At 36.3% G+C, this 25951-nt stretch overlaps 1 protein-coding gene across 4 annotated transcripts in view; it reads left to right on the top strand.

Moving 5' to 3' along the window:
• Window positions 1–25951, top strand: part of UGGT2 (UDP-glucose glycoprotein glucosyltransferase 2) — a 263834-nt gene that overhangs the window by 73407 nt on the left and 164476 nt on the right. For all 4 annotated transcript variants that reach the window (XM_062194020.1, XM_062194019.1, XM_062194017.1 and 1 more), the window contains exons 7-12: window positions 1172–1250; window positions 7235–7335; window positions 15735–15834; window positions 18591–18651; window positions 23615–23706; window positions 25403–25553. In XM_062194020.1, the coding sequence (XP_062050004.1) occupies window positions 1172–1250; window positions 7235–7335; window positions 15735–15834; window positions 18591–18651; window positions 23615–23706; window positions 25403–25553 (584 nt within the window). The remainder of the gene's footprint in view (window positions 1–1171; window positions 1251–7234; window positions 7336–15734; window positions 15835–18590; window positions 18652–23614; window positions 23707–25402; window positions 25554–25951) is intronic.

The following is a 25951-nucleotide window of genomic DNA, read 5'->3' on the forward strand; positions in this document are numbered from 1 at the left end:
GTAAGAAAGGAGAAGTTCACTTGCTTGAGTGCTGATGGGAGCAACCCCATGCTGTCAGAGGCCACAATTCTTAGAATCCAGAAGTACCCTGCAAATATCTCACTTTTCTGTGGTGTAGCCAGCTAAGCCTCCACCTATGGTGCCGGCATCTCATATGGATGCTGGTTCTTGTGTTGGCTACTCCTCTTCCAACCCAGCTCTCTGCTATGGCCTGAGAAAGCAGTAGAAGATGGCCCAAGTGCTTGGGACCCTGCACCTGTGTGGGAGACCTGGAAGACGCTCCTGGCTTTGAAGGGGCTCAGTTTCGGCAATTGCAGCCATTTAGGGAGTAAACCAGCGGATCAAAGACCTTTCTCTCTGTCTTTCCCTCTCTTTCTGTCTCTCAAATAAATAAATAAAATCTTTTTAAAAAAAATTCCACTTTACTGTGTGTTATAATTATTTGGTAAATTAGGGACTATAAAATGTTACATGCCTTTTTCTTTGAGGCTGTGACTATTGGTGTTTTTGTGAAGATTACTTGATTTTCTTTAAGCGTGTCAGAAATATGCTAGGGACCTGTGCTGTGGTGTAGTGAGTAAAACCACTGCTTGTAGTTCTGGCGTTGGTTTGAGTCCCAGCTGCTCCACTGCCAGTCAACCCAGCTCTCTGCTATGGCTTGGGAAAGCAGTAGAAGATGGCCCAAGTCCACATGGGAGACCTGGAAGAAGCTCCTGGTTTCAGATCAGCCCAGCTCTGGCCGTTGTGGGCATTTTTTGGAGTAAACCAGCAGATGGAAGTCAGTCCCTCTCTCCCTCCTTCCCTTCCTCCTTCCCTCCCTCCCTCCCTCCCTCCCTCCCTCTCTCTCTCTCTCTCTCTCTCTGCCTTTCTGTAGCTACCTTTTAAATAAATAAATATTTTTTTTTCAAAAAGGGAAGTATGCCAGAACTTAAATTTGTCAGTGTTTGGAACTTCTGTCTGTTATAAAAGCTAATGTTGGAATTTGTTGCAAGCTCTTTGTCTATCATTTTTTATTGTAACAGAGTTTACTATGAAATCTATAAAACATTTATTATGAGTGTCAAATATTTACTAATCCAAACCTGCGTACATTCATATATATTATCTTTTATTATATGTTCTTTTCCAACTCTGAGGATACTTTTTATTTTGATTTTTTTTTTTATCCAAGATACAGCTGCGACTAATACTACTGTAGAAGACGAGATTGGAGCAAATGAAGTTCAAGGATTTCTCTTTGGGAAGCTCAAGTAAGTCTGAATTGGAATTGGTATTACTATGCCCTTTTGTTTCTAAAGGCTGTGTTGCTATATGTTTCTCCTTTCATACATCTGTGTGTGTGTGTGTGTATGAGCAACACACAGCCAATGACAAAAAGCTAGGGAAAGAAAAAAAACTGAAAAAAAATCACTGCTACCACCACTAATTCCACAGATGCTAGATTATTGTTACTCTTACATTTTGCTATGTATCTTTTCAGCCTGTCTGTGTATCCTTTTATAGCTGCTTGTAAATGCATGCATAACATTGTTTTGCACAGTGAAATTGTACTGTGCAACTGCTTTTATCATGGCCTATGGGATATTCCATCATTAACTGAAATAGGGTCCTAGAAAGGACTTTAGTTTATGTCCTTCCTTTATTTTCCAGTTTGTGGGCATCTCATATTTTCCCTAGCAGAAATCAGAGAAAAACACACGTAAGACAGGGTATAGCTACTTCTTGAAATTTTTCATGCCTACCTCAAAATTTTCCTCATAAATTTGTGCTAATTCCTACCTCTACACTTACTTCAGTATGTGAATGTGTCTCTTTCCCTGAACTTTACTAACACTGAGAATAGTTTTAAAGTCTTTGTCAGTTTCATAGGTGAAATGGTGTATTTATTTTAAATTCTGAATTTAAGTGGACTGAGCTATTTGATAATTGGAATTTACAAAGAGTCAAATATTGACAGTTATTTCAAGGATTAACTTTTTTTTTCCTATGTTTATTGGGTTTTGAGTTCCTTCTGGGTAACATTGCTTATTTCTAACCTTTACTAATTTTTTTTCTTGCTGTACTTACCTTTTTAAACTGAGTTTATAACAGCTGTTTTATTAAAAATTTCTGGACACTTTGCTCTAATTTGAATTATTTACTGTTGAATTTTATTTGCATATTAATCTTAACTAAAGAAATTTATATATATACTTAAGCTTCATTGAGAGCTGGGGTTCTATTTTTAATACTTGTACAACATTATTGGAATAACTAAACAAACAAAAATTTAAGCCTTTTGATACTTAAGTCACTATAACTAGCTTTTAACCCAAATAAATTATTTGTTCCATAAACAAAGGCTCTTATTTATGGAGTTAGCTCAACTTTTAAAACATTAAACAATGGCTATAACCAATTTACTAGACTTATACTATTGTTATCTTCTCATTTTCAGTATTTTCAGTATTTGATGTTATCACTCTATGAAATATAATTTTCTACTCTTGAAGGTATTAACTTGTTTTGCTTAAGTCATTTCAAACATGGCTGCCATAATAGGTAAATAATTAGCTGAGCAAAGAATGCTTGTTTTGAAGGTTTATAATTTGAAGGTAATAAGTAATTTTACTTAATAATTTAGTAATAGTGTTCTCATAAAGTAAGCATTATAATGTACTTATATATAATAGTATTCTTACATAATAAACATTAAATATGTGTTTGCAAAAAATGAATAGAAGACATGAAAATTACCAAGTAATTTATTAAAATTGATTTTTAAAATACTGCTAAGAAAAAATATTGTCAATATTGAATTTCTTTTCAGGGAAAAAACTTTAGTAAAAGAATAGTTTTTAAAGAGAGATTCTAGGGGCTGGTGCTATGTCATAGAGGGTAAAACTGCCGCCTGCAGTGCCGGCATCTCATATGGGCACTGGTTTGAGTCCCAGCTGTTCCGCTTCCAATCGAGCTCTCTGCTATGGCCTGGGGAAAGCAGAAGATGGCTCAAGTCCTTGGGCCTCTGCACCCACATGGGAGACCTGGAAGACACTCCTGGCTTTGGATCTGCACAGCTTTGGCTATTGAGGCCATCTGGAGAGTGAACTAGCAGATGGAAGACACCTCTCTTTCTCTCTGCCTCTGCCTCTGCCTCTCTGTAACTCTACCTTTCAAGTAAATAAATACAGTGAGTTAAGTTGTTGCCTGCAAAGTTGGCATCCCCTCTGAGCCGCAGTTTGAGTCCTGTCTGTGACATTTCCAATCCAGCTCCTTGCTAATGCTCCTGGGAAGGCAGTAGATGATGCTTTAAGTGCTTGATCTACCACCCACCTGGGAGACCTGGATGGAGTTCCAGGCTCCTGGCTTCAGTTTGGCCCACTCCCAACCATTGCAGCCATTTGGGGAGTGAAACAGAGGATGGAAGATCTTTCTCTCTCTCTCTTTCAAATAAATAAACTTTTAAAAGAATACTCTAGCAATATTGTTCACTATTGTTTAGAAATTAAATTATGTTTTTATTCTGTTATTAATAAGCTAATTTGGCAAGCCATAGGAAATAATTTTTAATTATATTGGTTCATTTAATTTTAAAAGGTGTTCTGCTATTTTTGACATTCATAAAGTACGAGATAAAAATCAGAGTAAAATTTTTCATACAACAAATTTAGCTTTTTATGCTTAGAAAATCAAGATTGAAAAATATAAAAGTTATATCTAGTAGCTAAAAATAAAGCTTTATAGAACCTAAACCTTTGCAAATCTAAGAGGATATAAAAATAATGGGCATGGGCTGATGCTGTGGCATAATGGTTTAAGGCACTGTCTGTAGTGCCAGCATCCCTTGTAGCCACTGGTTCAAGACCTGGCTACTCCACTTCCTATCCAGCTCCCTGTTAATGCACCTGGGAAAGCATTGGAAGATGGCCCCAGTGCTTGGACCCCTGCAACCACATGTGAGACCTGGAAGAAGAGCCTGGCTCCTGGCTTTGGCCTGGCACAGAACTGCCAATTTTGGTCATTTGGGGAGTGAACTAGCAGATGGACAGTCTCTCTGTTTCTCTCTCTCTCTCTCTCTTTCTTTCTCTCTGTTTCCCTCTCTCCCTCTCCCCCTCTCCCTCTCTCCCTCTCTCCCTCTCCCCACTCCCTCAATCCTTCTCTCTCTCTCTCTACCTCTCCCTCTTTCCCCATTCCTCTCTCCCTCCCTCTCTCTTTCTCTGTCTCTTCCTCTTGCTCTCTTAATTATGACTTTCAAATAAATAAATTTTAAAAAATGAACAAAATTGAACTTCAAGTTGAAGAAATCTGTGCCCCAGAAGAAGAGAAAAATGTGTATTATGTTAATATTTTGTGCCACAAATTAAAAACTTTAACAGCTGGTCTTAATTTGATACACACATATAAGTAGTCTTTCAGAAATTAAAGTTGTACCCCATTTTTTTTCTTTTGCCACACCATTTGGAGACAGTAGGATGGTAAGACTTTTCTGAATGTTCATGAATGGGAGTCAGTATAACTTTATGTGTGCTTTCTCTTATTTATAAGGAACAAAAGTTTGTGATTGTTTTATATAGGCCAAATTAAAGGAATGTTGTAATTAATAATTTTAGTTCTCATTTACTATTACCAGAGCTTATAAAGGACAGTGAGATTGGTTCTTCTGATGAATCTATAACTGTAGAGTGTTAAGGGCACCATTGTTGGAGACCTTGTTAATTTATCTAGACAATTGAGTTATTCTTTTTAAGTATAGTGGGAAAACAGTGTATTAGAATCCTTAAAAAGTTAATGATTTTTATAAAACAGATTTATTTTCATAAATTTATTTAGTAGGTAATAGTATATTTTATCCCATTTTCAGCTGACTTTTAACTTGGAATCCATAATATTTTCTTTTTAAAATGTAATTCTTCATGGGAATAAATTGCATGTTCTTCAAAAATTCCTTGGGACTCTAAGCTGTCCACTTTTTAGAAGAGGATATACTTAAAGTTCTATAGTGACTTAATTGTTTGCTCCTATTAAAACAAGAATCCTTTGCTTTTGGGAATTATATGAATACTGTTTATGTTGCCTAAATTATCTAAAAAGAGTGTGAGAAAACTAAGATTTATTAACTGATTTTGGAAAAGATAATAACTCTTTACTAGCCTATTGCATGAAATTTTGGAAAATAAAGGATTCATTTAATTCATAGTGAACTTTTAGGAAGGGTTTCTATTGTTCTTTTGCTCTGAGAGTAATCTTCATTAGTCTTAATTTGTGTTCAAAATGGAGTCCCACATTGTAGCTACGTTGAAAATGCTGATACTGTATTTTAGATATTTAACTATAAAATTTATTCATTTCTTTTTTTTCTATTTTCTGGCATTTTTAATTTTTTTTCTTTTCAACTTTAATAAATATAAATTTCCAAAGTACAACTTTTGAATTATAGCAGCTTTTCCTCCCATAACCTCCCTCCCACCCACAACCATTCAATCTCCCACTCCTTCTCCCATCCCATTCTTCATCATGATTCATTTTTAATTATCTTTATATACAGAAGATCAATTTAGTATATACTAAGTAAAGATTTCATCAGACTGCACCCACAAAGACACACAAAGTATAGAGTACTGTTTGAGTAGTAGTTTTACCATTAATTCTCATAATATAACACATTAAGGGCAGAGGTCCTACATGGGGAGCAGGTACACAGTGACTCCCGTTGTTGCTTTAACAATTGACACTTGGCTGGCGCCGCGGCTCACTAGGCTAATCCTCCGCCTTGCGGCGCCGGCACACCGGGTTCTAGTCCCGGTTGGGGCACCGATCCTGTCCCGATTGCCCCTCTTCCAGGCCAGCTCTCTGCTGTGGCTAGGGAGTGCAGTGGAGGATGGCCCAAGTCCTTGGGTCCTGCACCCCATGGGAGACCAGGAGAAGCACCTGGCTCCTGCCATCGGAACAGCGCGGTGCGCCGGCCGCAGCGTGCTACCGCGGTGGCCATTGGAGGGTGAACCAACGGCAAAAGGAAGACCTTTCTCTATGTCTCTCTCTCTCACTGTCCACTCTGCCTGTCAAAAAAAAAAAAAAAAGGAAGATATCTCTCTCTCCCTGTCTCTCCAACTCTTTCAAAATAAATGAATAAATATTTAAAAAAAAAAAAAAACAATTGACACTCTTATTCATGACTTCAGTAATCGAGGCTCTTGTCATGAGCTTCCAAGGCTATGGAAGCCTCTTGTGAGTTCACCAACTCCAATCTTATTTAGACAAGGCCATAATCAAAGTGGAAGTTCTCTCCTACCTTCAGAAAAAGGTACTGCCGCCTTTGATGGCCCATTCTTTCCCCTGGGATCTCACTCACAGAGATCTTTCATTTAGGTTTGGGTTTTTTTTTTTTTTTTGCCACAATATCTTGGTTTTCCATGCCTGTAAAACTCTCATGGGCTTTTGATGATTTGTGAGTTTATTTTTCATTTCACTTTTAAAATTTTTCATTTCTGCCAACTGTTGAAAATAAGTATTTCATAAGTTGTGGAAATAGCTGGGTAAATTTTTACAAAAAATATTTTGACTTTTATTCTGAAATGGAACCATTTCTTGATCATGAGCAGTGGAGGATGGACAACAGTTCAGATTTTAGCTATAGTAATATGCCATCCTACTACATTATTTGGCTGTCTCTAAAAGGTACTCATATATATTTAACATTGGGCAACATAAGCTTATTTCAGTTTTCATAAGAATGAAAGAATTTTTCAGAAATAAGTTGCAAGATTGATAAGCATTTTTGTCATAAAATGGTTTTTATTTTAAATTATAAAAGCAATATTATTTGCCTATGACCTTGTCTAAATAAGATCAGAGTTGGTGAACTCAAGAGGCTTCCATAGCCTTGGCAACTCATGACAAGAGTTGTACTTTGGAAATTTATATTTATTGAATAAAAGTTAAAAAAAAATTGAAAAGGAAACAAAAAAAAGTTAAAATCATGTAACAGACATAAAAAATAAATAAATAAAAAGTAAATCTACCTTCATGCTTATATTTCAAATGTGTCCTCTTCATATTTTGTTTTGCTTTCTATTTAAAAAAATAGTATCTCCTCCATTATTTTTAAGTTCTCTGAATATAGCTATGCTATAATTTATTGTAATGATTAATGATTAGTGTTGTCTAATTAATTGGAAGAATTAATTTCCAAAGCACACTAGTTGTATATTGATTTGTGTTAGGTGATGATAATTAACTATTTCATATTCTGATGCAGAGAAATATACTCCGACCTTAAGGATAATCTGACAGCATTCCAAAAATACCTTATTGAGAGTAACAAAGAAATGATGCCTTTGAAAGTCTGGGAACTACAAGGTATTTAAACTACTTTTAACACAGCGTTTGGTAACTGATCTCGGTTTTATTAAAAAAGCTTTTACATAAAATGATATAGATTTTATTATATATCATAATTACTAATGATATGAATAATATGAATGACGTTACTTTTTGTAATAATACTCATTTTATTAAAAGATTATCAAGCAAGCCATATTTTTATTTGTAAAACTTAAAATTACATAAATTTAGTTATTTGGGATTATGTAATCATTTTTAGAGTATGCACTGATTTATATTGCAGGTTAGTCTCAGCTGTTGAATTCTAGATTCAAAGAATCTAGAATGTTAGTTTAAAAATATCTACAATCAGGGCAGGCAATTTGGCATAGCCAGTTAAGCCACCGCTTGGGACACTTGTAGCCCATATTGGAGTGCTTGGTTCAAGTTATGGCTCCTTGACTTCCGGTCCAGTTTCCTGCTCTTGCAATCCTGAGAGGTAGTGAGTGATGGCTAGAGTGTTTGGGTCCCTGCCATCCATGTGGGACAACCAGATGGAGTTTCTTGTTCTTGAAATTTATTTATAACATTGAATTTATTTATAACTTTTTTCATTAATTGCAGCCTGGATCAACCCTGACTATTGATGACATTTGGGAAGTGAACCAACTAATGATAGATCTCTGTCTCCATCTTACTCTAATTTTCATTCTGCTTTCCAAATAAAAAATTTGCCCAAAACGTCCTTCTCTATTAGATCAGGAGAAATTGAAACTTAACTTTAGTTTTCTTCTATTTAAATTTTGATCTTGTTATACCATTGCATGTTTCACTGATCAATTTTTAATGGAAACATCAAATGAAATGATATGCAGTTTGAAACTTAGATCATCTTCTGTTCTGAAACATAAGCAGAAATTTGTGACCAAAATTTAGTTTGGATTTTAAGGGTTTAAGTACTTCGCAGTTTATAATTTTTTCTTCTTAATTATTTGTGATTTAGTAGATCATGGGAACATGTCATTTTCTGCATAATCCACAAAATTTATAACATCTTTCATTAATTTGCATACTGTACAATTAACCCATTTAAACTGTACCATTCAGTGATACATAGTACATTTCAGCCAATTTTATAACATTTTTTTTTTTATAGGCAGAGTGGACAGTGAGAGAGAGAAACAGAGAGAAAGGTCTTCCTTTTGCCGTTGGTTCACCCGCCAATGGCCACCGCGGTAGGCGCGCTGCGGCCGGTGCACCGCGCTGATCCGATGGCAGGAGCCAGGTGCTTATCCTGGTCTCCCATGGGGTGCAAGGCCCAGGGACTTGGGCCATCCTCCACTGCACTCCCTGGCCACAGCAGAGAGCTGGCCTGGAAGAGGGGCAACCGGGACAGGATCTGTGCCCCGACCGGGACTAGAACCCGGAGTGCCGGCGCCGCAAGGCGGAGGATTAGCCTAGTGAGCCGCGGCGCCGGCCCAATTTTATAACATTTCTGTCACCCCAAAAAGACTAATAATAGTTAAATAGCGATAACTCCCCAGTACTCCCCAACTCTCTAGCTGTAAGTAACCATCACTTTATTTTTTTTAAACAGTAACTGAAAGGATACTTATCAGAATGCTTCTGCCACAATTACTAGCACAGATCATACAAATACCAATATTTTATATTTTGCCTGGATTATAATTTACAGTCATTTTTTATGAACTATTTTGTTTGACTTCTCATAGTAATATTCTGAAGTAAATTATCTTTTTATTACTAAGAAAAGTGAAATTGATTTGACGTCCAGTTACCACCTAGGTGATAAGTGGTTTTAGGTTAAATTATTATTTATACTCTACCATATGTTATCTAAGTGAACTTCATATATACTTAACAGATCTTAGAATATCAAGTTTTTAAAAGATCACAGAATGTGAAAGACTCAGTCTATTAAAATTCTCTAACTTCTATATATACCTACCAATGCAAATATCCTATAGGCTAAACACTGTATTATAACTTGATAGAAAATCATTCAGCAGAATGGAAAGTTTAAGAACAGTGTCATGATAAATTGGCTGTAAAGAATCTACCTATTTGAACTGATAGAATCTACTCTTCCTCGACCACTCTGTTGTACAGATTTCTATTTATTATTTATTTATTTGCTTCATCCAGACCTCATGCTTGGCCCTCCTTTCATTCCACTGTAGGTAATGAGATTAGTGTATCATTTGACATCATGGTAACACTTAACAAATCCATTTTCAATAAGTATACTAGGGTAATCTTTCTAAAGTGAAAGCTGATTTGTTCTTGTGCATAGTCAAAATTTTTCATTTATAAAGCTGTCACTAAGTAGGAGCTGTCAGAGTTCCCACAGGATGACACTGGCACACACAAACTAAGGAAGTTTAGTAAAGGGACTATTTATAAAGGCACAGGTACCTTGAGGGAAAACAACTAGAAATGGATTCTCAGACCCCAATACGAGCAACTAGATTAGTCTTTGTCATCCTTAATATTGAAAGAGCAAGAAGAGAGAGTGGGTGCCAAACCTGGAAAGAATATGTGGAGAGCAACATCCAAGAGAGCAGTAGCCCCTGGTAGAGGGCCGTGACCCTCTCAATGTGATCTGAGGAGAGAGGTAGATAGGTAGTGGGCTATAGTCTTTACTCTTCTTTCTTGCTGCTCTCAATCAATGTCTTGGATTGGCTGAATCTAGCCAGAATTAGGAGGGTCAGGGAGACTATTGATTTATAGGTTAGCCTTTTAGAACTGAAGCAGGGTGGATCTGAAGAGCAAACAAAAAATACTCAGCCTAGTCCTCTTACCTGAGGAAATCACCTGTGTTTTCAGAATCTACCTTTCAGAAGAGACTTGAATGAAAGAAGTTGATTAGCTAGCTAGCCAGTATTCAGTCAAATAGCTAGTCATTTGTTATCAGTCCTTCCCACTAAAAGACAGATTTCACATGCATCAACTAGAATTTTTAAGTCCACACATCTTAGTGTGGTTTCTGAAGCTCTTCGTTAATCTTTTATTTCCTTCTCCAGTTTCATAAACTATTACTGTCCTGTATGAATCCTCCTGTCAGTTTGACAAATTTTGCTTTCTGTAAATTTCCATAGGATCATCTCTTCATTTATTTAGTCATTAATTTATTCAACAAAAATAGTTACTGAATGTCTAATCAGTTTGACTATCAAAATATAGGATGAGGAAATCTAAGTTCCTTACCCTTTGCAACTTTTTGTTTTGTTTTATGTGTATATATATATATATATTTTTTTTTTTGACAGGCAGAGTGGACAGTGAGACAGAGAGAAAGGTCTTCCTTTATCCGTTGGTTCACCCCTCAATGGCCACTGTGGCCGGTGTGCTGTGGCTGGCGCACCGCGCTGATCCAAAGCCAGGAGCCAGGTGCCTCTCCTGGTCTCCCATGTGGATGCAGGGCCCAAGGACCTAGGCCATCTTCCAGAGCACTCCTGGGCAATAGCAGAGAGCCGGACAGGAAGAGGGGCAACTGGGACAGAATCCGGCACCCTGACCGGGACTAGAACCCGGTGTGCCGGCTTTGCAGGCGGAGGATTAGCCTATTGAGCCGTGATGCCGGCCTCTTACCCTTTGCAACTTAAATTCAGGTAAGACAGATGATTTGGATTAAGTTAGTAAACGAGAAAAACAGTGAATTAAACTATTAAGAATTATGTAAAGGGGCAGATTTTGGCCTAGTGGTTAAGGTGTCAGTTTAAATGCTTGTATCCCATATCAAGAGTGCCTAGGTTCATTACACACCTGTGGCTGCTGACGTCAGCTTTAATGAAGACCTTGGGAGGCAACAATGATGGTACAAGCAATTGAGTTTTTGCCACCCATGAGGGAGACCAGATTGAATTCCTGCCTACTGGCTTCTGGCTCAGTACCAGATGTGGTAGGCATTTGGAGAGTGAACCAACAGATAAGAGCCCACTCTGAAATTTAAAATTTTGTCTTAAGTGTTGGAAAGGAAATAAAAAGTGCTGTGATAGAGGATATCGTGGAAGCTAAATTAAATAGGTCAAGAAAGAACCCTCTCAGATTTTGCCTGAATGGAAGCTGCTTCTTGTCACAAGGATGAACACATTTATATGAACATGCATTCTTTTTGGCAAATTCATTCCATTAATGCTCAATTCAAACGTTTTCATGGAAATTTTCTTAACCCTCTGTCAGAATAACATGTACTTTCTCTCATACTTATCCCTGTTGTAGCATCTGACTTGTAGTATGTACAGATTATTCTATATTAAGGTGTTTCTAGGTTCTAACATAATGTTTCACATAGAGTAAGAACTCAATAAATGGTTATTTATGAAGGAAGAAGGAAATAAATAGGGGTAGGGATTATGACACCAGCAATGAGAATTCAGCTGGAAGTACTGAGTTGGCAAGTCTAAGTATTGCATTCCAGAACCCTTAGCCAAAGACGTTGATAGAGCAGGGAGAATTATCATGTTCATCCAGACAGGAAAGAAACGCAGGTATGCAAGGAAGTTTATTGTGGCAGGGAGGAAAAAAACACAGTGTAGACAAGCCACACAACAAGGATCAGGAGCCCAGGTAAAGATGAAATAAAGGACCAGGAATCTGGGGTGGGACAATTGTGATGCCCTCTGAAAAATTTAATCTATTTTTAAAAGACTTTGCTGCTGGATCCTTAAATCTCCTTTCACTAAGATAACATATAAAAAGTTAAATACTTATAAATTCCCTTGTATTTATACCCTCTCCAGAGATCACTTCTCTGCCTTAAAATAAGTCTGCCTTTCCTGGAAATTCTTTCCCACGAAGAACTAGCTATTCTTCTCTCACAAATCTAATGTCTAGTTAAGACAAATGACATTTAGAGTGAAGCTTATTGCCAGCCTTGTCCTTTCAGAAATGTTCCCATTGGTTATTTCTGTGCCATCTTCCTGTAGCATGCTGGTATTCCTCATCACCCTTACTTTTGAACTGCTAAGTTATTCTCTCACATTCATCAAGAAGTCTGCTACTCCTTCATCTCAGGTTTGTCATCTTTCAGTACCTCAGAGACCATGTGGAGTCTAGTGTGACATGTAATTAACCTTGGCACCTTATTCTGCATTTATTTCAGCCACTATTTTGCGTGAGTATACCTTTAGTATAAAGTATACCTTTAAAATCAATCAACATTTGCCCAGCGTTTTTCTCACTTCAGAACAACTGGCTTTCCCACTCTCACACTTACAGTCATCATTGACCCAACTTGTCAAATTCTTTCTGACCTAACTACCTCTTATAATAGGTTTTACATTCTAAAATCTATAATTTTAGACACTCTTTCCAAAATCATAAATTTTTAAAGTGTTTTTGATATCTCTTTCTTAGCAATTTTTCTTGTATTATAATTTTTTGTGTTTAAACTTCCTTCAGAGTGTTCTTCAAGGGATCTTACATAATTTAGAAAACCACAAATGTTGGAGTACTTTTAAAGACTGTAAAGAAAAGAATATGCATAGTCAGAATATTTTTAAAAATATTTTTATTTATTTATTTGAGAAGTAGAGTTACAGATAGTGAGAGGGAGAGACAAAGAGAAAGGTCTTCCTTCCGTTGGTTCACTCCCCAAATGGTCATAACGGTCGGAGCTGCACCGATCCGAAGCCAGGAGCCAGGTGCTTCTTCCTGGACTCCCATGCGGGTGCAGGGGCCCAAGCACTTGGGCCATCTCCTACTGCTTTCCCAGGCCACAGCAGAGAGCTGGACTGGAAGAGGAGCAGCTAAGACTAGAACTGGTGCCCATATGGAATGCTGGCACTGCAGGCGGAGGATTAACCTATTGTGCCACGGTGCCGGCCCCTAGTCAGAATATTTTTAATTGCCCTTCCTAATATCTGTGCCAGATTTATGTGAATGAACTGGAAACAAATCTAAATAGGAAATGGACATTTAAATGATTACTTGAGAGACTGAATTGTGACTGTGGTAGAAGGCATAAAGAGGCAGTCTTGGAAGGAAGTCTGAGATGATTCTAAGTTTCCTAGCTGTGAGACTGAGTAGAGAGAATATTAAACGTGTGAGTAGTATTGGGTTGAGTTGGGGGCGAAGAAATAATGAGACCACCATTGGAAAGGTTGATTTAAAATGTGAGAAATCCAGATGGTCAGGTCCAACAAGAGGGTAAATATATTGTCCTTAAGATAAAAGGAGCTGGCGCCGCGGCTCAATAGGCTAATCCTCCCCCTGCGGCACTGGCACACCGGGTTCTAGTCCCAGTCGGGGCGCCGGATTCTGTCCCGGTTGCCCCTCTTCCAGGCCAGCCCTCTGCTATGGCCCGGGAGTGCAGTGGAGGATGGCCCAAGTGCTTGGGCCCTGCACCCCATGGGAGACCAGGAAAAGCACCTGGCTCCTGGCTTTGGACCAGCGCGATGCGCTGGCCGCAGCGCACCGGCCATGGAGGGTGAACCAACGGCAAAAGGAAGACCTTTCTCTCTGTCTCTCTTTCTCACTGTCCAATCTGCCTGTCAAAAATAAAAAAATAAATAAAATTTAAAAAGATAAAAGGAAAGGCTTTAAAAAGTTTAAATCTTACCATAAAGGTTTTAAGGGGGGATATGTGCTAAGAGAGGGTGTGAAATGACAAATCGGTATACCAGGAAGGGTGTAGTGGAAATCATGTACATGTTAGAAGGAAGGACAGCCCGTGAAGAAGACGCAGAATGATGAGCGTGGAGAACTTAGCAAACAAGCGAAGGAAACAGACTTTCAAGAGAAAGATCTGTACTTTTTCTTTGCATGAGTGATTCTGTTGCAAAAGGATTTTCAGAAAGATTGAAAAATGTCCATTTAGGACACCCTAGTGAGCACTGGATAGCTTTGTTGTAGTATAGGTTGAAAACATGTTGAGTTAGTTGAGGAAATTCTAGTTAGTTACTGATCTACTGTATGATACAGTTGAAATTTGAGCTATAGTACATTAGCCTCTCTTGTCCCATGGGAGGCTACTGTAAAAGCCTCTTTTTTTAAAAAAAGACTTAATTATTATTTGAAAGTTAGAGTTACATAGAGAAGGAGAGGCAAAGAGAGAACTTCCATCCACTGGTTCACTCCCTAAGTGGCCACAATGGCTGGAGCTGTGCCGATCCGAATCTAGGGAGTCAGGAGCTTCCTCCGGGTGTCCCACGCGAGTACAGGGGCCTGAGGACTTGGGGGTCATCCTCTACTGCTTTCCCAGGCCACAGCAGAGAGCTGGATCAGAGGTGGAGCAGCTGGAACCCGAACTGGAGTCCATATGGAATACCAGCACTGCAGGCAGTGGCTTTACCCGCTACACCACAGCACCGGCTCTAACCCCAAAAGCCTCTTTTTCTAGGCTTTTTTCTTTTTAAGGCTTATTTATTTATTTGAAAGGTAGAGTGGCAGAGAGGGAGAGAGAGAGAAAGAAAGATCTTCCATGTGCTGGTTCACTCCCCAAATGGCCGCAACAAATGGAGCTGGGCCAATCTGAAGCCAGGAGCCTGGAGCCCTGGAACTTCCTCCAGGTCCCGCAAGTGGATGCAGGGGCCCAGTGTCTTGGGACATCTTCCACTGCTTCCCCAGGTCATAGCAGAGAGCTGAATCAGAAGTGGATCAACCAGGACTTGAACCAACGTGCATATGGGATGCTGGCACTGCAGGCGGTGGCTTCACTATGCCACAGCACGTGCACCTTTTCTGAGCTTTGACTTCAGGCTCATTCAACATTTCAGAGAGAATTTGGAAATAAAACTAGACTTTTTGTGTTAAACTGATAATTTTACTAATGTGTGATAAACTAGAATTCTACTTCTAGTTAAATGTTTACAGTATGTCACTATTATACAATAAATAATTCAATTTTAAAATCTTTTCTGATTCTTGACAAAGTAATAAAACTAAAAAGATTATTGCCCTGGCAACCACATAAGTTTTTCTTTTTAATCGAACTGTCATTTCAAGCAGAATAATAAGTTTAAGATTTTATTTTATTTCAGTATTAAGGTAAAATAATGTTGAAAGAGAATGTTCTTTACTTACTAAATTTAGTGCAGTGAGTCTTTCCTACAGTTCTTTCCAGAGTTGACTCTCCATACTCTTCTCCCTTCTTTTCTTTTTCATCAAACCTACGTATAGAAAAAATAGCTTTGTGTCTGTATCTTTGCATAGATCTCTTCTTTTGAAATAATACTGTTATTGTGAATGCAAATAATAGACATTAAATGATAATTCATGAAAGTGTTAAACTTATCTTAATTGTATATATTAATAAATTTTACTTAAAATTTAAATGCTAAATGTAAAAGTGTTAACATGTTCATTTATGAATAAGTGGGAAAGAGGGCTGAGTAAATTTTTAAGATTACATGCAAATATCTAAAAATTTTGTCTAACATGCTAGATTCCTTAATTTTTTTTCTTCCTTCTAGATCTAAGTTTTCAAGCAGCTTCTCAGATAATGTCCACTCCAGTTTATGATGCCATAAAATTAATGAAAGACATTTCACAGAACTTCCCCATAAAAGCCAGGTATAGTAAAGTGTATTGGTTTGATTGTAGTCAGAACTCTTTCCATTAAGTATTATGGAAATAGCTGATTTCATTTAACATGAAGATGTCAATTAATTCTAGTATATATATAGCCTTTTTAAAAGCAAGGGCTTTCTTCCTTGTATGTGTTGATTTTTTAATTAAGCATAATATTGGCTTGTGTGTGCGTGTGCTTTTGTGCTACAAAATAGAACTCTAAGAGGCAAACAGAAAGGAGAAAATATTTTATGAAAATTTTTTTAAAAATCATACAATCTAAGAAAAAGGTAATAAATAATAAGGGAATGTTTTATGGAGGACAATGAAAGTATTATTCTAAGTGAGAAATCTGTAGCCAGAATGCTACTAATTATATTCTTGCTTTTAAATTTCCAAACAGTTAGTAACTATTATGATTCTGTGATATATTTTGTGGAATACTTTTTTGTGCAAGTAGGATCTCTAATTAAGCTGCTTGTGGAAAATACTTAGGTTATGTTAAACATATCTTCCAGTTTAGTAAATACATTCCTATATCTAAGAGTGACCAATATATACAATCTGGTTACCACGTTTATGAGAATTTTTGAAATAACATGACTTTGATGTGTTTGTTTTCTGTTTAGGAATGACATAAGATTATAAGCAACAACTAAATTATAAGATGAGTTACCTTTTTTAAATTACATTTTAAATATATTAATATATAGAGAACAGATTTCATGAATGTCATATACAATTTCCAAGAATACAATACTTTTCTCCTTCCATCCTTCCATCCTTCTTCATTTCTTTCCTTTTATTTTTATTGTGATAACATACTTCTAGTTGACTTTATAATCACAGACTCAATGCTTCTCTTAACAAGGAACTCTATAAGTGGAAAATATTCCTGTTTCACAGGAATATAGATGAGGATTACAAACAGTAATCTAATCACAGGTGTAATTTTGCTTATGTATATTAAAGTTTTTGTTGTAATATTTGTATTAGCTACCACATGATACTTGTCTCTTTTGGTGTGGCCTATTTCATTAAGCATAATGGTCTGCTGTATTGGAAAAGTGCACAATGTGACAAGTCCCAAGTGCATATGTAGCTGTACGTTTTCTTAAGGGGAATTGGAAAGCAACCCATGTTCTCAGTGTAACTGTTGGGTGATTACTTTGCCTCTTTTTTTCCCTCAAATGTTATTTTTGTACATTTATCCACAGTACAAATTACAGAAGCTTAAATCTTACATTCTTTGCCTTTACATCGTTGGCCGCAAAATGCAAGAATAGAGAGGTTCATTACCTGAAAGTAAAGAGGTTCATTACCTGATTTACATGTTCAGAGTGAATATATTGATTCAACTCAATGAGTTTAAGCAGTCAATAATTTCATAAGTCAGTGTTTATATGCCAGAACATGAATTATATATGGGTGGGTACTCAGTTATTGATAAATTTTGCAGTTGTTGTATCAGATACAAGTAAAGTAAAATAGTTACAGTTTTTAATAAGACAATTGATTAGCTGTATTTAAATCAGTATAACTATTCAGGGGTTCTAATATTACAAACTGTGGCTAGTCATTAATCAAAATTTTAAAAATATGCTAACATTGCTTAATGGCTAAATTGAAGGCTTGAACATACCTATCCCTAAAGCTACTAGTAGAAAATCAATAAATGTTTCTTAAAATGAAATGGTCACTAAATGAAACATTTTTATTATTTAATTTCGAGTAATTATTTTTTTGTAATGCTGTTGAACTATGACATAATAAATGGCTATTGTGTGTTGTTTCAAGGGTCACTTTGTGCTGGTAATCTTTACATTTAACAATTATTTAAGTTTTAAATAATTTTCTGCTATGCATAAAATTGACAGATATGTAACTAAATATTCTTAAGGGTTATCAAGTTGAATAAATACAGTGCATGTGACAAGAAAGATCTGTCTTTATTAGGGATTATAATATCTTCAAGAGTGAGTGGAGTAGGTCATCTGTATCTGCAGGTTCCACATCCAGCAATTCAACCAAACAAGGATCAAAAGTATTTGAACAATATCTGTGTCTGTATTGAATACAAACAGATCTGTTTTCTTTTCATTATTCCCTAAACAATACAGTGTTAGCAGCTATTTATGTAACATTTACATTGTATTGTACATTATAGTTACTTAGAGATAATTTAAAGTATACAAGAGGATGTACTTAGATTCCATGCAAATACAGCACCATTTTATATAAGGGACTTGAGCATCTATGGATTTGGTATCTGTTTGGGGTCTTGAAACCAATACCCTAAGGATATTAAAAAGACAACTATGTTATCAGTATTTTAGACATGGTGACTCTGATAAGATAAAAAGCCAGAATTCTCTTTATATTATGAATGTTGCCTATTTGCATCTAAACATATGTTGAAGTTGGTAAATTCACACAAAAGTTACCTCTATGGAAAAAACAAGACAGAATAGTGTTTTTCAATGAAATATTCTTGAAAAATTAGTATCAGTAAATAAGCTATGACAATACTTAATACATACAATTAGTGCCCATGAAATTTAGATGATCTCATTCTGTATTTAAATATGCTTGTCAAACAAAATCCTTAATACCATTGTCAAATTAGTCTATATGGAAATATAGACTTTTCAGTCTTAAAGGGTTTAGGGATTTTAATTTCTTCTCTAATGTATAATACTGAATTACTGTTTAGTCATGAGCACTTTAAAATTAATTAAAATCAGTATTTATTTTCCCAGGTCTCTAACCAGAATTCCTGTAAGTCACCAGATGAGGGAAGAAATACAGAAAAATCAAAAGGTTTGCTTAAATTACTTTAAAAAATTACCACAATAATACCAGTGTTCAGGATTTGTATATTTAATTTCCATACAAAAAGAAATGTTAGTACTTTTTGTTTATTGAAAAAGTTCAAGTTCTTACACTTTTATGTTATCTATTTTATGTAGTATATACTCTGTGATTATAGTCAGTCTTTCCTGATGTTCCACTATCCACTATTTATTTCACTTTAGGCTGTACATTTTCTACAACATATTATGATTTTCCTCACAGATTAACAAAGGCTTCAAGTTAACTGTTTTGTTTTTCATAACTGATTTTACTTAAAAGTTTATTAGTACTGGGGCAGTGTTAGGCCACATGAGTGTTACTAGATTCGTATAGAAAATAAGACACAATTGATCAGTAGTTTTGTAAGAATCTGCCAAATGATCTCCTAACTTACCTTGGATCCCAAATGACCCTAATTATGTTAATACTTATAAAGTGTTTACACTACTGCTTGACTCTATTACATGGAACAGGTTTGATTTAACAACAGACTCACTGGGCCCTGAACTTTAGTTTGCTTCTTTTCCATAAAAATAAGTCTCAATGTAGATGTGTATGGAATTATGGTAGTAATGCTCCACAGTGTAATGGAGTGCATCTTGGCTCTTCTTTTATGGCTGCAAGATGGCAGCTACAGTTCTGGACTTCCTATCTGTACCCAGTGTTGAAAGAGGCAGGAAGCATGGCACCAACCATGTTCATTCTCACTATAGCTTTCCTGGAATATTTGCACAGACTTTGTCTTCCATCTCATTGGTCAGTATTTTATTATGTGTTATCCCTAGCTGCAATGTTAAGTGAAACAGTTTAGAAGAAAGCCTTGATGGCATAAAATAAATCTGGAGTTTAATTGGTAAACTAAATAATTATGACACTTCAAATGGTCTTCTTGATCAAGTACCTTTTCAAGGGCACAATGATAGGAGAAAGGCAAAAATGATAATGGCACTCTTTCAATTACTGGGGAAGAAATGTGTCTGGGCTAGCAGTCCATGTTGCCTACAAGCCCATGGGCATGTGAGAAATGACTAAAGAACCTTGAGTTCCATCCCTGGGAAAGAGGATGGCTTTGACTTGAAAGTCAAAAATATTTGTACTTTCCATTGTGATGTTACTGCACATGGATTGGGACATGGCTGCCCTGATGTGTGTTTCTGTTCTAGTATGTCATCCATACATACCATATTTCCTGCAATGCATGTGAACATATGGTTTAAAAAAAAATAAAAAGATGATAACTTCTCACTCATAAAAGAAATATCAATTAGAATTAAACTGAGAAAAAATATTTCAAAAATTTAAAAATTAGTGCATTTTCTTAGCAAGTAAGTTGTTTGTGTAATAAAGTAGAGAAAACAAAAATATATGTATATATATTTGTGTTTACCTAAAAAGTCACTAAGGATGAACAACAAAATTTTAAAAACAAAAACATCTGTGTCTAATTGCTGGGGTAAGGGAGGAGGAACAGTGTAGAACATGCTGAGATTAGCATAAGAATTCTTTGTGAATAGCTTTTTATAGTTTTGACTGTGGACTCATATGAAAATTATTTAAATATATTATAACCATGCTCAGTTGTATAAGTGAATTTTTGTTTGGTTTTATTTCAGAGAAAATTGCTTTAATTCCAATGATCAGGGAATATTACTTGAAAGTTGATAATCCCTGCTTTGAATGGCCAGAATCTACATTTGGGTGATATTTAAATTCAGTGTCAATTCAGTGTGTTTCTTTCATTATTTGTTGTTAAGAGCTGTTAAATTATATTCTGGGGCCGGCGCCGTGGCTCACTAGGCTAATCCTCTGCCTTGCGGCACCGGCACACCGGGTTCTAGTCCCATTCGGGGCGCCGGATTCTATCCCGGTTGCCCCTCTTCCAGGCCAGCTCTCTGCTGTGGCCAAGGAGTGCAGTGGAGGATGGCCCAAGTGCTTGGGCCCTGCACCCCATGGGAGACCAGGAAAAGCACCTGGCTCCTGCCATCGGATCAGCGCAGTGCGCTGGCCGCAGCGCGCCTACCACGGCGGCCATTGGAGGGTGAACCAACGGCAAAAAGGAAGACCTTTCTCTCTCTCTCTCTCACTGTCCACTCTGCCTGTCAAAAAAAAAAAAAAATTCTGGGATTTTTTTTGTTGTTGTTGTTTAAAAAACATGGCCAAGTGTTTGGTACCTTTTTTTTTTTTTTCTTTGCTTCAGCAGTGCAAAACAGATAGCTTCAATTACCTAACCAAATAATAGATACTTAAATATAAAATTCAAATCGTGATACCTTAAGTCAAATAAAAGTTTACACCTTCCCAGATAGTTTCTGACTGATTTCTTTGTGTGAAAATTTTAGAGTTGAACATTATCTCTCTAAAACTCTATCTTTAAAACTTTCCTTAGAATTATTTTCTCATACTTCTTATCCTAAAAATGCAAGCCTTTCTATATGAAGATCGATGTCTAATTTGACTTCAACTTTTTATGTTTACAATGTATATAGTTTTACCTTAGGAACCTCTAGACATGTTTATAAACCAGCTTGCTCTTATAAAGTTCAACCTGTCTTTTGAAAGCCAGTTAGAAATTCTTTAGCTTCAGCTTCAGTGGTTGTTAAAGAGATATGCTCATGTTGGATTAAACTATTGTTTTTAAAAAAGTGAATTCTTCTCCATGGGGAATTATATGTATTTCTGAGCACTAGTTTAATTTCATTTTAAATAAACTGTCTTAATTTTATATTGTTTTGCATCAAAACATAGTGTGAAATCAGGCCTCAAAACCCATGTAACAAGCCATAAACCATAAATTGGCGTGGAAGACTTTTATTCTTCCAAGGGCTAAGGCAATGTAGACAAATTTCTGTCCTGTTTTTACATATTATTTTGTTTTCTAGTTCACCTTTTTGTTGTGAGTATAGCACTTCGTTATATGTGCATGAGAATATCTTTGATACTTTTCCCTGCACTAAGTCCAAGACTCACTCTCTCTATTGTTCTTGTGAGATTAAACCTTCAAAATCCAAGCTGTAGGTTACGCAGGAAGATCTAGCTTTCCTCAAAGCAGGGCCAATAGTGTTTGTTTGTCTCTGGATTCATTTTCCTGTATCATCACTGCCTCAGGTGGATACTTTATTTAAAGCTGAGCTACATTTACAGGACATACTTTAATCTAGGGTTTTGGTGCTTTATTTAAGAGGATTTTAGAATTGTTGATTTATCATGTTACTAAAAATCAAAATCTTAACCCCTTGTTCAAGAAGGGTCACTTTATGTAATACATTTAAGTTAATTTTCCAGGATTTGAGGTTAGCCCTCTGAGGCAGAGAAAAGACAAGAATTTGTGAACACCCATCTCCAACAGACATATTTCTTCTTGCTGATAATGTTTCAGTAATTAAGTGTTCAATCTATTGTTACCTGGTTTTTGAGCACCTTTACTCAAGGCACTGCAAATGGAATAAACAGTTTGGAGGGTATTAGCAATCTAGGATGGATATGTGTGCTTGTTGCATTTTCTACTTAACGCCCTGAAACAGAAGTAAATAGGTTACTGGAAAGAGCTTGAATTAGAAGGTATGAAGATTCAATGCAAGGTTGGAAGAAAATAGCAGATACTAGGAATTATTAGGGCATCTGCTGATTTTAAAATTGGAATGCAGATTTCTTAGAACAAGTAATTTATAGAAAGGTAAAAAGTAAAAAAAACTAAAATTTCACCTATGAAACTTGTGATGTTAGAGTTAATCTCTTGATAGTGTTCTGTATGAAATAAGGAAAATCTCTGTCCTGTTAAAAATTACTAATCTCCTTTCTCTGTGCATAGCTCAACTCAGTGTTAACTTACAGAAAAATTCACTTCTGTGAAGTCTTTTTTTTTTTTTTAAGATTTAAAAAAATTTTTTTTTATTTAACAGGTAGAGTTACAGACAGTGAGAGGGAGAGACAGAGAGAAAGGTCTTGTGAAGTTTTTTCTCAATCTCCTCAAGTTAGTTGCTTCTTCTACTTTTTCAGAGTAATTTATGCAAATCTCTATTATGTCACATATATATCATTGAAATGCATTCTATTAAAATAGTTTTTCTTCCTAAATCAATTTTTCTAACCCAGTATTCTAATAATAGCTTTCATTTTTGAATGCTTTGTATATGATTAGGCTCAGATAATATATATTACATTTAAACCACAGCAAAACAGATTGAAACATTTATTCCCATTTTATACATGAGGAAACAAAAGATTGCAATAGCTAATTGAGTTTGCCCAAATCTTCCAACTAGTGGGTAATGAGACTTAAGATTTAAGCCAGATTTGATATCCATTGATCTTGATAACTGTGTTGTACTTGTGAAATGGGCCTAGAGTTGTTAATAGCACAAGCAATAAAGTCAAAATGTTTACTGAATGAATGACAGTGAAAATTCAAACATGGCTTTAAGAGAAATTTTATGAATTTAGAGTGAGCTCCAAATATTTCTACATATACCATAGTTTTTCTCCTCAAATATAATTTCCTCAAGGAATAGAAGTATTCCATCTATCAAATTTTAAATGTGCACATACATATTATATAAAATGTAGTAAGCAATCATTATAGCATTGACACTTTTAAATTTTATCTCACTAAATCAAAATATTCAAATCTTGCATTCTGTTTCTAACCTATGATTAGATTCCCGTCACTTGGATCAGGGAGGGTTAAGATACTTCTTGTCCATAATTTGGCCTGCCACCTATTTTTATAAATAAAAGTTTATTAGAATAAAGTTATGCCCATTTTGTTTATGTTTTGTGTTAGAAAGGTAGAAATAAATAGTTGTAAAAGACTTTATACCCTACAAAGCCTAAAATATTTATTCTGTGTCTCTCCAGAAATAATTTGGTTACCTCTGGCATAGAGGACTACTGTTCTGTCATTTGGCTAACTGTTATTTGGCTTCATTTCAAGGATCTCCGTGATAGATTTGAAATTCAGCCTGGTGATGCTCGCTTATTTATAAATGGCCTTCGTGTTGATATGGATGTTTATGATCCTTTTAGGCAAGTATTAAATTATTGATATAAACTACTTATATTTAATAAAGGTTAAAAAATGATCTGAATTTAGTATTTGAAAAAATACAAAGAATCGGGGCCAGAATTGTAGTGCAGTGGTTTAAGCAGCTGCTTGCTACACTGGTCTCCCAAATCAAAAAGCTGCTTTGAATCCTTGCTGCTCTGCTCTGATCTAGCTCCCTGGGATTGCTTCTGGAAAGCAGTGGATAATGATGGCCCATGTGTTTGGTCCCCTTTCATCCACTTAGCTTCAACCTGGTCCACACCTGGCTGTTGGTGGCCATTTGGGGAGTGAACCAGCAGATTGAAGATCTCACTCTGTGTCTGGTGTTTTGTCTGTCTCTCTTCTGTTGCTCTTCATTTAAAATAAATAAATAAAAAAATACAAAGAATCACTAAAGGTAAAGCAAATGCATGTTTTTATTTTCAGTGGACATAATTGTACATATATATAGGGTATAATATGATAATTTTTGTAAATTTTGATTTATCTGAGAGCCAGACACACAAAAGATAAGAGTTTCTAACTAGTTCACCCTCCAACCTGTAGTGGCTAGGGTTGGGCTATGTTGAAACTGGAAGCCAAGAACTCGGTACAGATCCCACATGCGTTGTAGGGACCCAATTACTTAAGCTACCATCTGCTGCCTCCCGGAGTATGCATTAGTAGGACACTGAAATCAGGAATGGAGCTGACACTTCGAACCTAAGCACTTCAATATGGGATGTGAACATCTCAAATGCTGGCTTAATTTCTAGGCCAAATTCCTACCCTAAGTGTGATATTTTTTTTTTTTAATTTTTTGACAGGCAGAGTGGACAGTGAGAGAGAGAGAGACAGAGAGAAAGGTCTTCCTTTTGCTGTTGGTTCACCCTCCAATGGCGCTGCAGCCGGCGCACCGCGCTGTTCTGATGGCAGGAGCCAGGTGCTTCTCCTGGTCTCCCATGGGGTGCAGGGCCCATGCACTTGGGCCATCCTCCACTGCACTCCCTGGCCACAGCAGAGAGCTGGCCTGGAAGAGGGGCAGCCGGGACAGAACCGGCGCCCCGACCGGGACTAGAACCCGGTGTGCCGGCACCGCAAGGCGGAGGATTAGCCTAGTGAGCCGCGGCGCCGGCCTAAGTGTGATATTTTTATCACATGTGCATAATGTGTAATGACTGAATCAGAATGATTAACATTTCCATCACCTCAAACATTTATCATTTCTCAGTGTTGAGAATATTGAAAATCCTCTCTTCTAGCTGTAAATTGTTGTCAGTGGTCACTATAGAATTTTATAACTTATTCCTCCTATCTACATTTTGGTACCCATTATCCATCTTATCCCCCCAAATACATGTTTTTGTCAGTGCAAAACAACCTATAAGAATAGACCATCAAAGTGTGCAACTCAAAATGTCAGAACTGGAAGAGACTTTGGAGATTATTGTTCAGATGAATGTTAGATTGTATTACCCTTTATGCCTCCCAAAACATCTAAGTTTACAGTGTATGACTAATTAGAAGAAATATTTGTCTTATTTATTAATGAATTTAATTTAGTAATGTATTTTTTGGCTGTTAATAAAAATACCACTGGAATTTTCTAATGCTTTAGAAATCTATCAAACCTTAAAAGCTATTTTTAATCAGGCAAAGCAAAATAAAATGTAATTTCTTTTTTTTAAAAAAACAAAGTATTCTGGATATGCTGAAATTAGACGGAAAAATGATGAATGGCCTTCGTAATCTTGGGATCCATGGGGAAAATATGAGCAAGTTTTTAAAATTAAATTCCCATGTTTGGGAATACTCCCATATATTAGACATTCGGCATTCTTCTATAGTGGTAAGTACTTACGTTATTCCTTGTTCTAGAACTGTTAATATATTTAACACATAACCAAGTATTTGCAGGCTTTAGAATAAATTTAACCATTTTGGGAAAGTACTCAGTAAAAATAAAAAGTAGGTATATGAACCCCTCTCCTTCCCTTCTTGTGGCTTCTGCCCCTCCTCTTATTCTCTGTATTTCCTTACAAGAACACCTACTTGCTTTCCTTCAGAAAACAAAATAACAAGAACAGAATAACTGTGGGTAAGAATAACTATGAGATACCAAATAGTTAAAATCTGAGGAATGTAGAATACCACCTTAACATAATGAAAGCCTTGCCTCCATGAGTCATAGTAGCCTACTACCATTCTTGTCTTTGTATTGCAACCTGAGTGAATCTTTCTGAAATC

Source organism: Lepus europaeus, chromosome 6 (assembly GCF_033115175.1).
Source record: "Lepus europaeus isolate LE1 chromosome 6, mLepTim1.pri, whole genome shotgun sequence".
Taxonomy (NCBI): domain Eukaryota; kingdom Metazoa; phylum Chordata; class Mammalia; order Lagomorpha; family Leporidae; genus Lepus; species Lepus europaeus.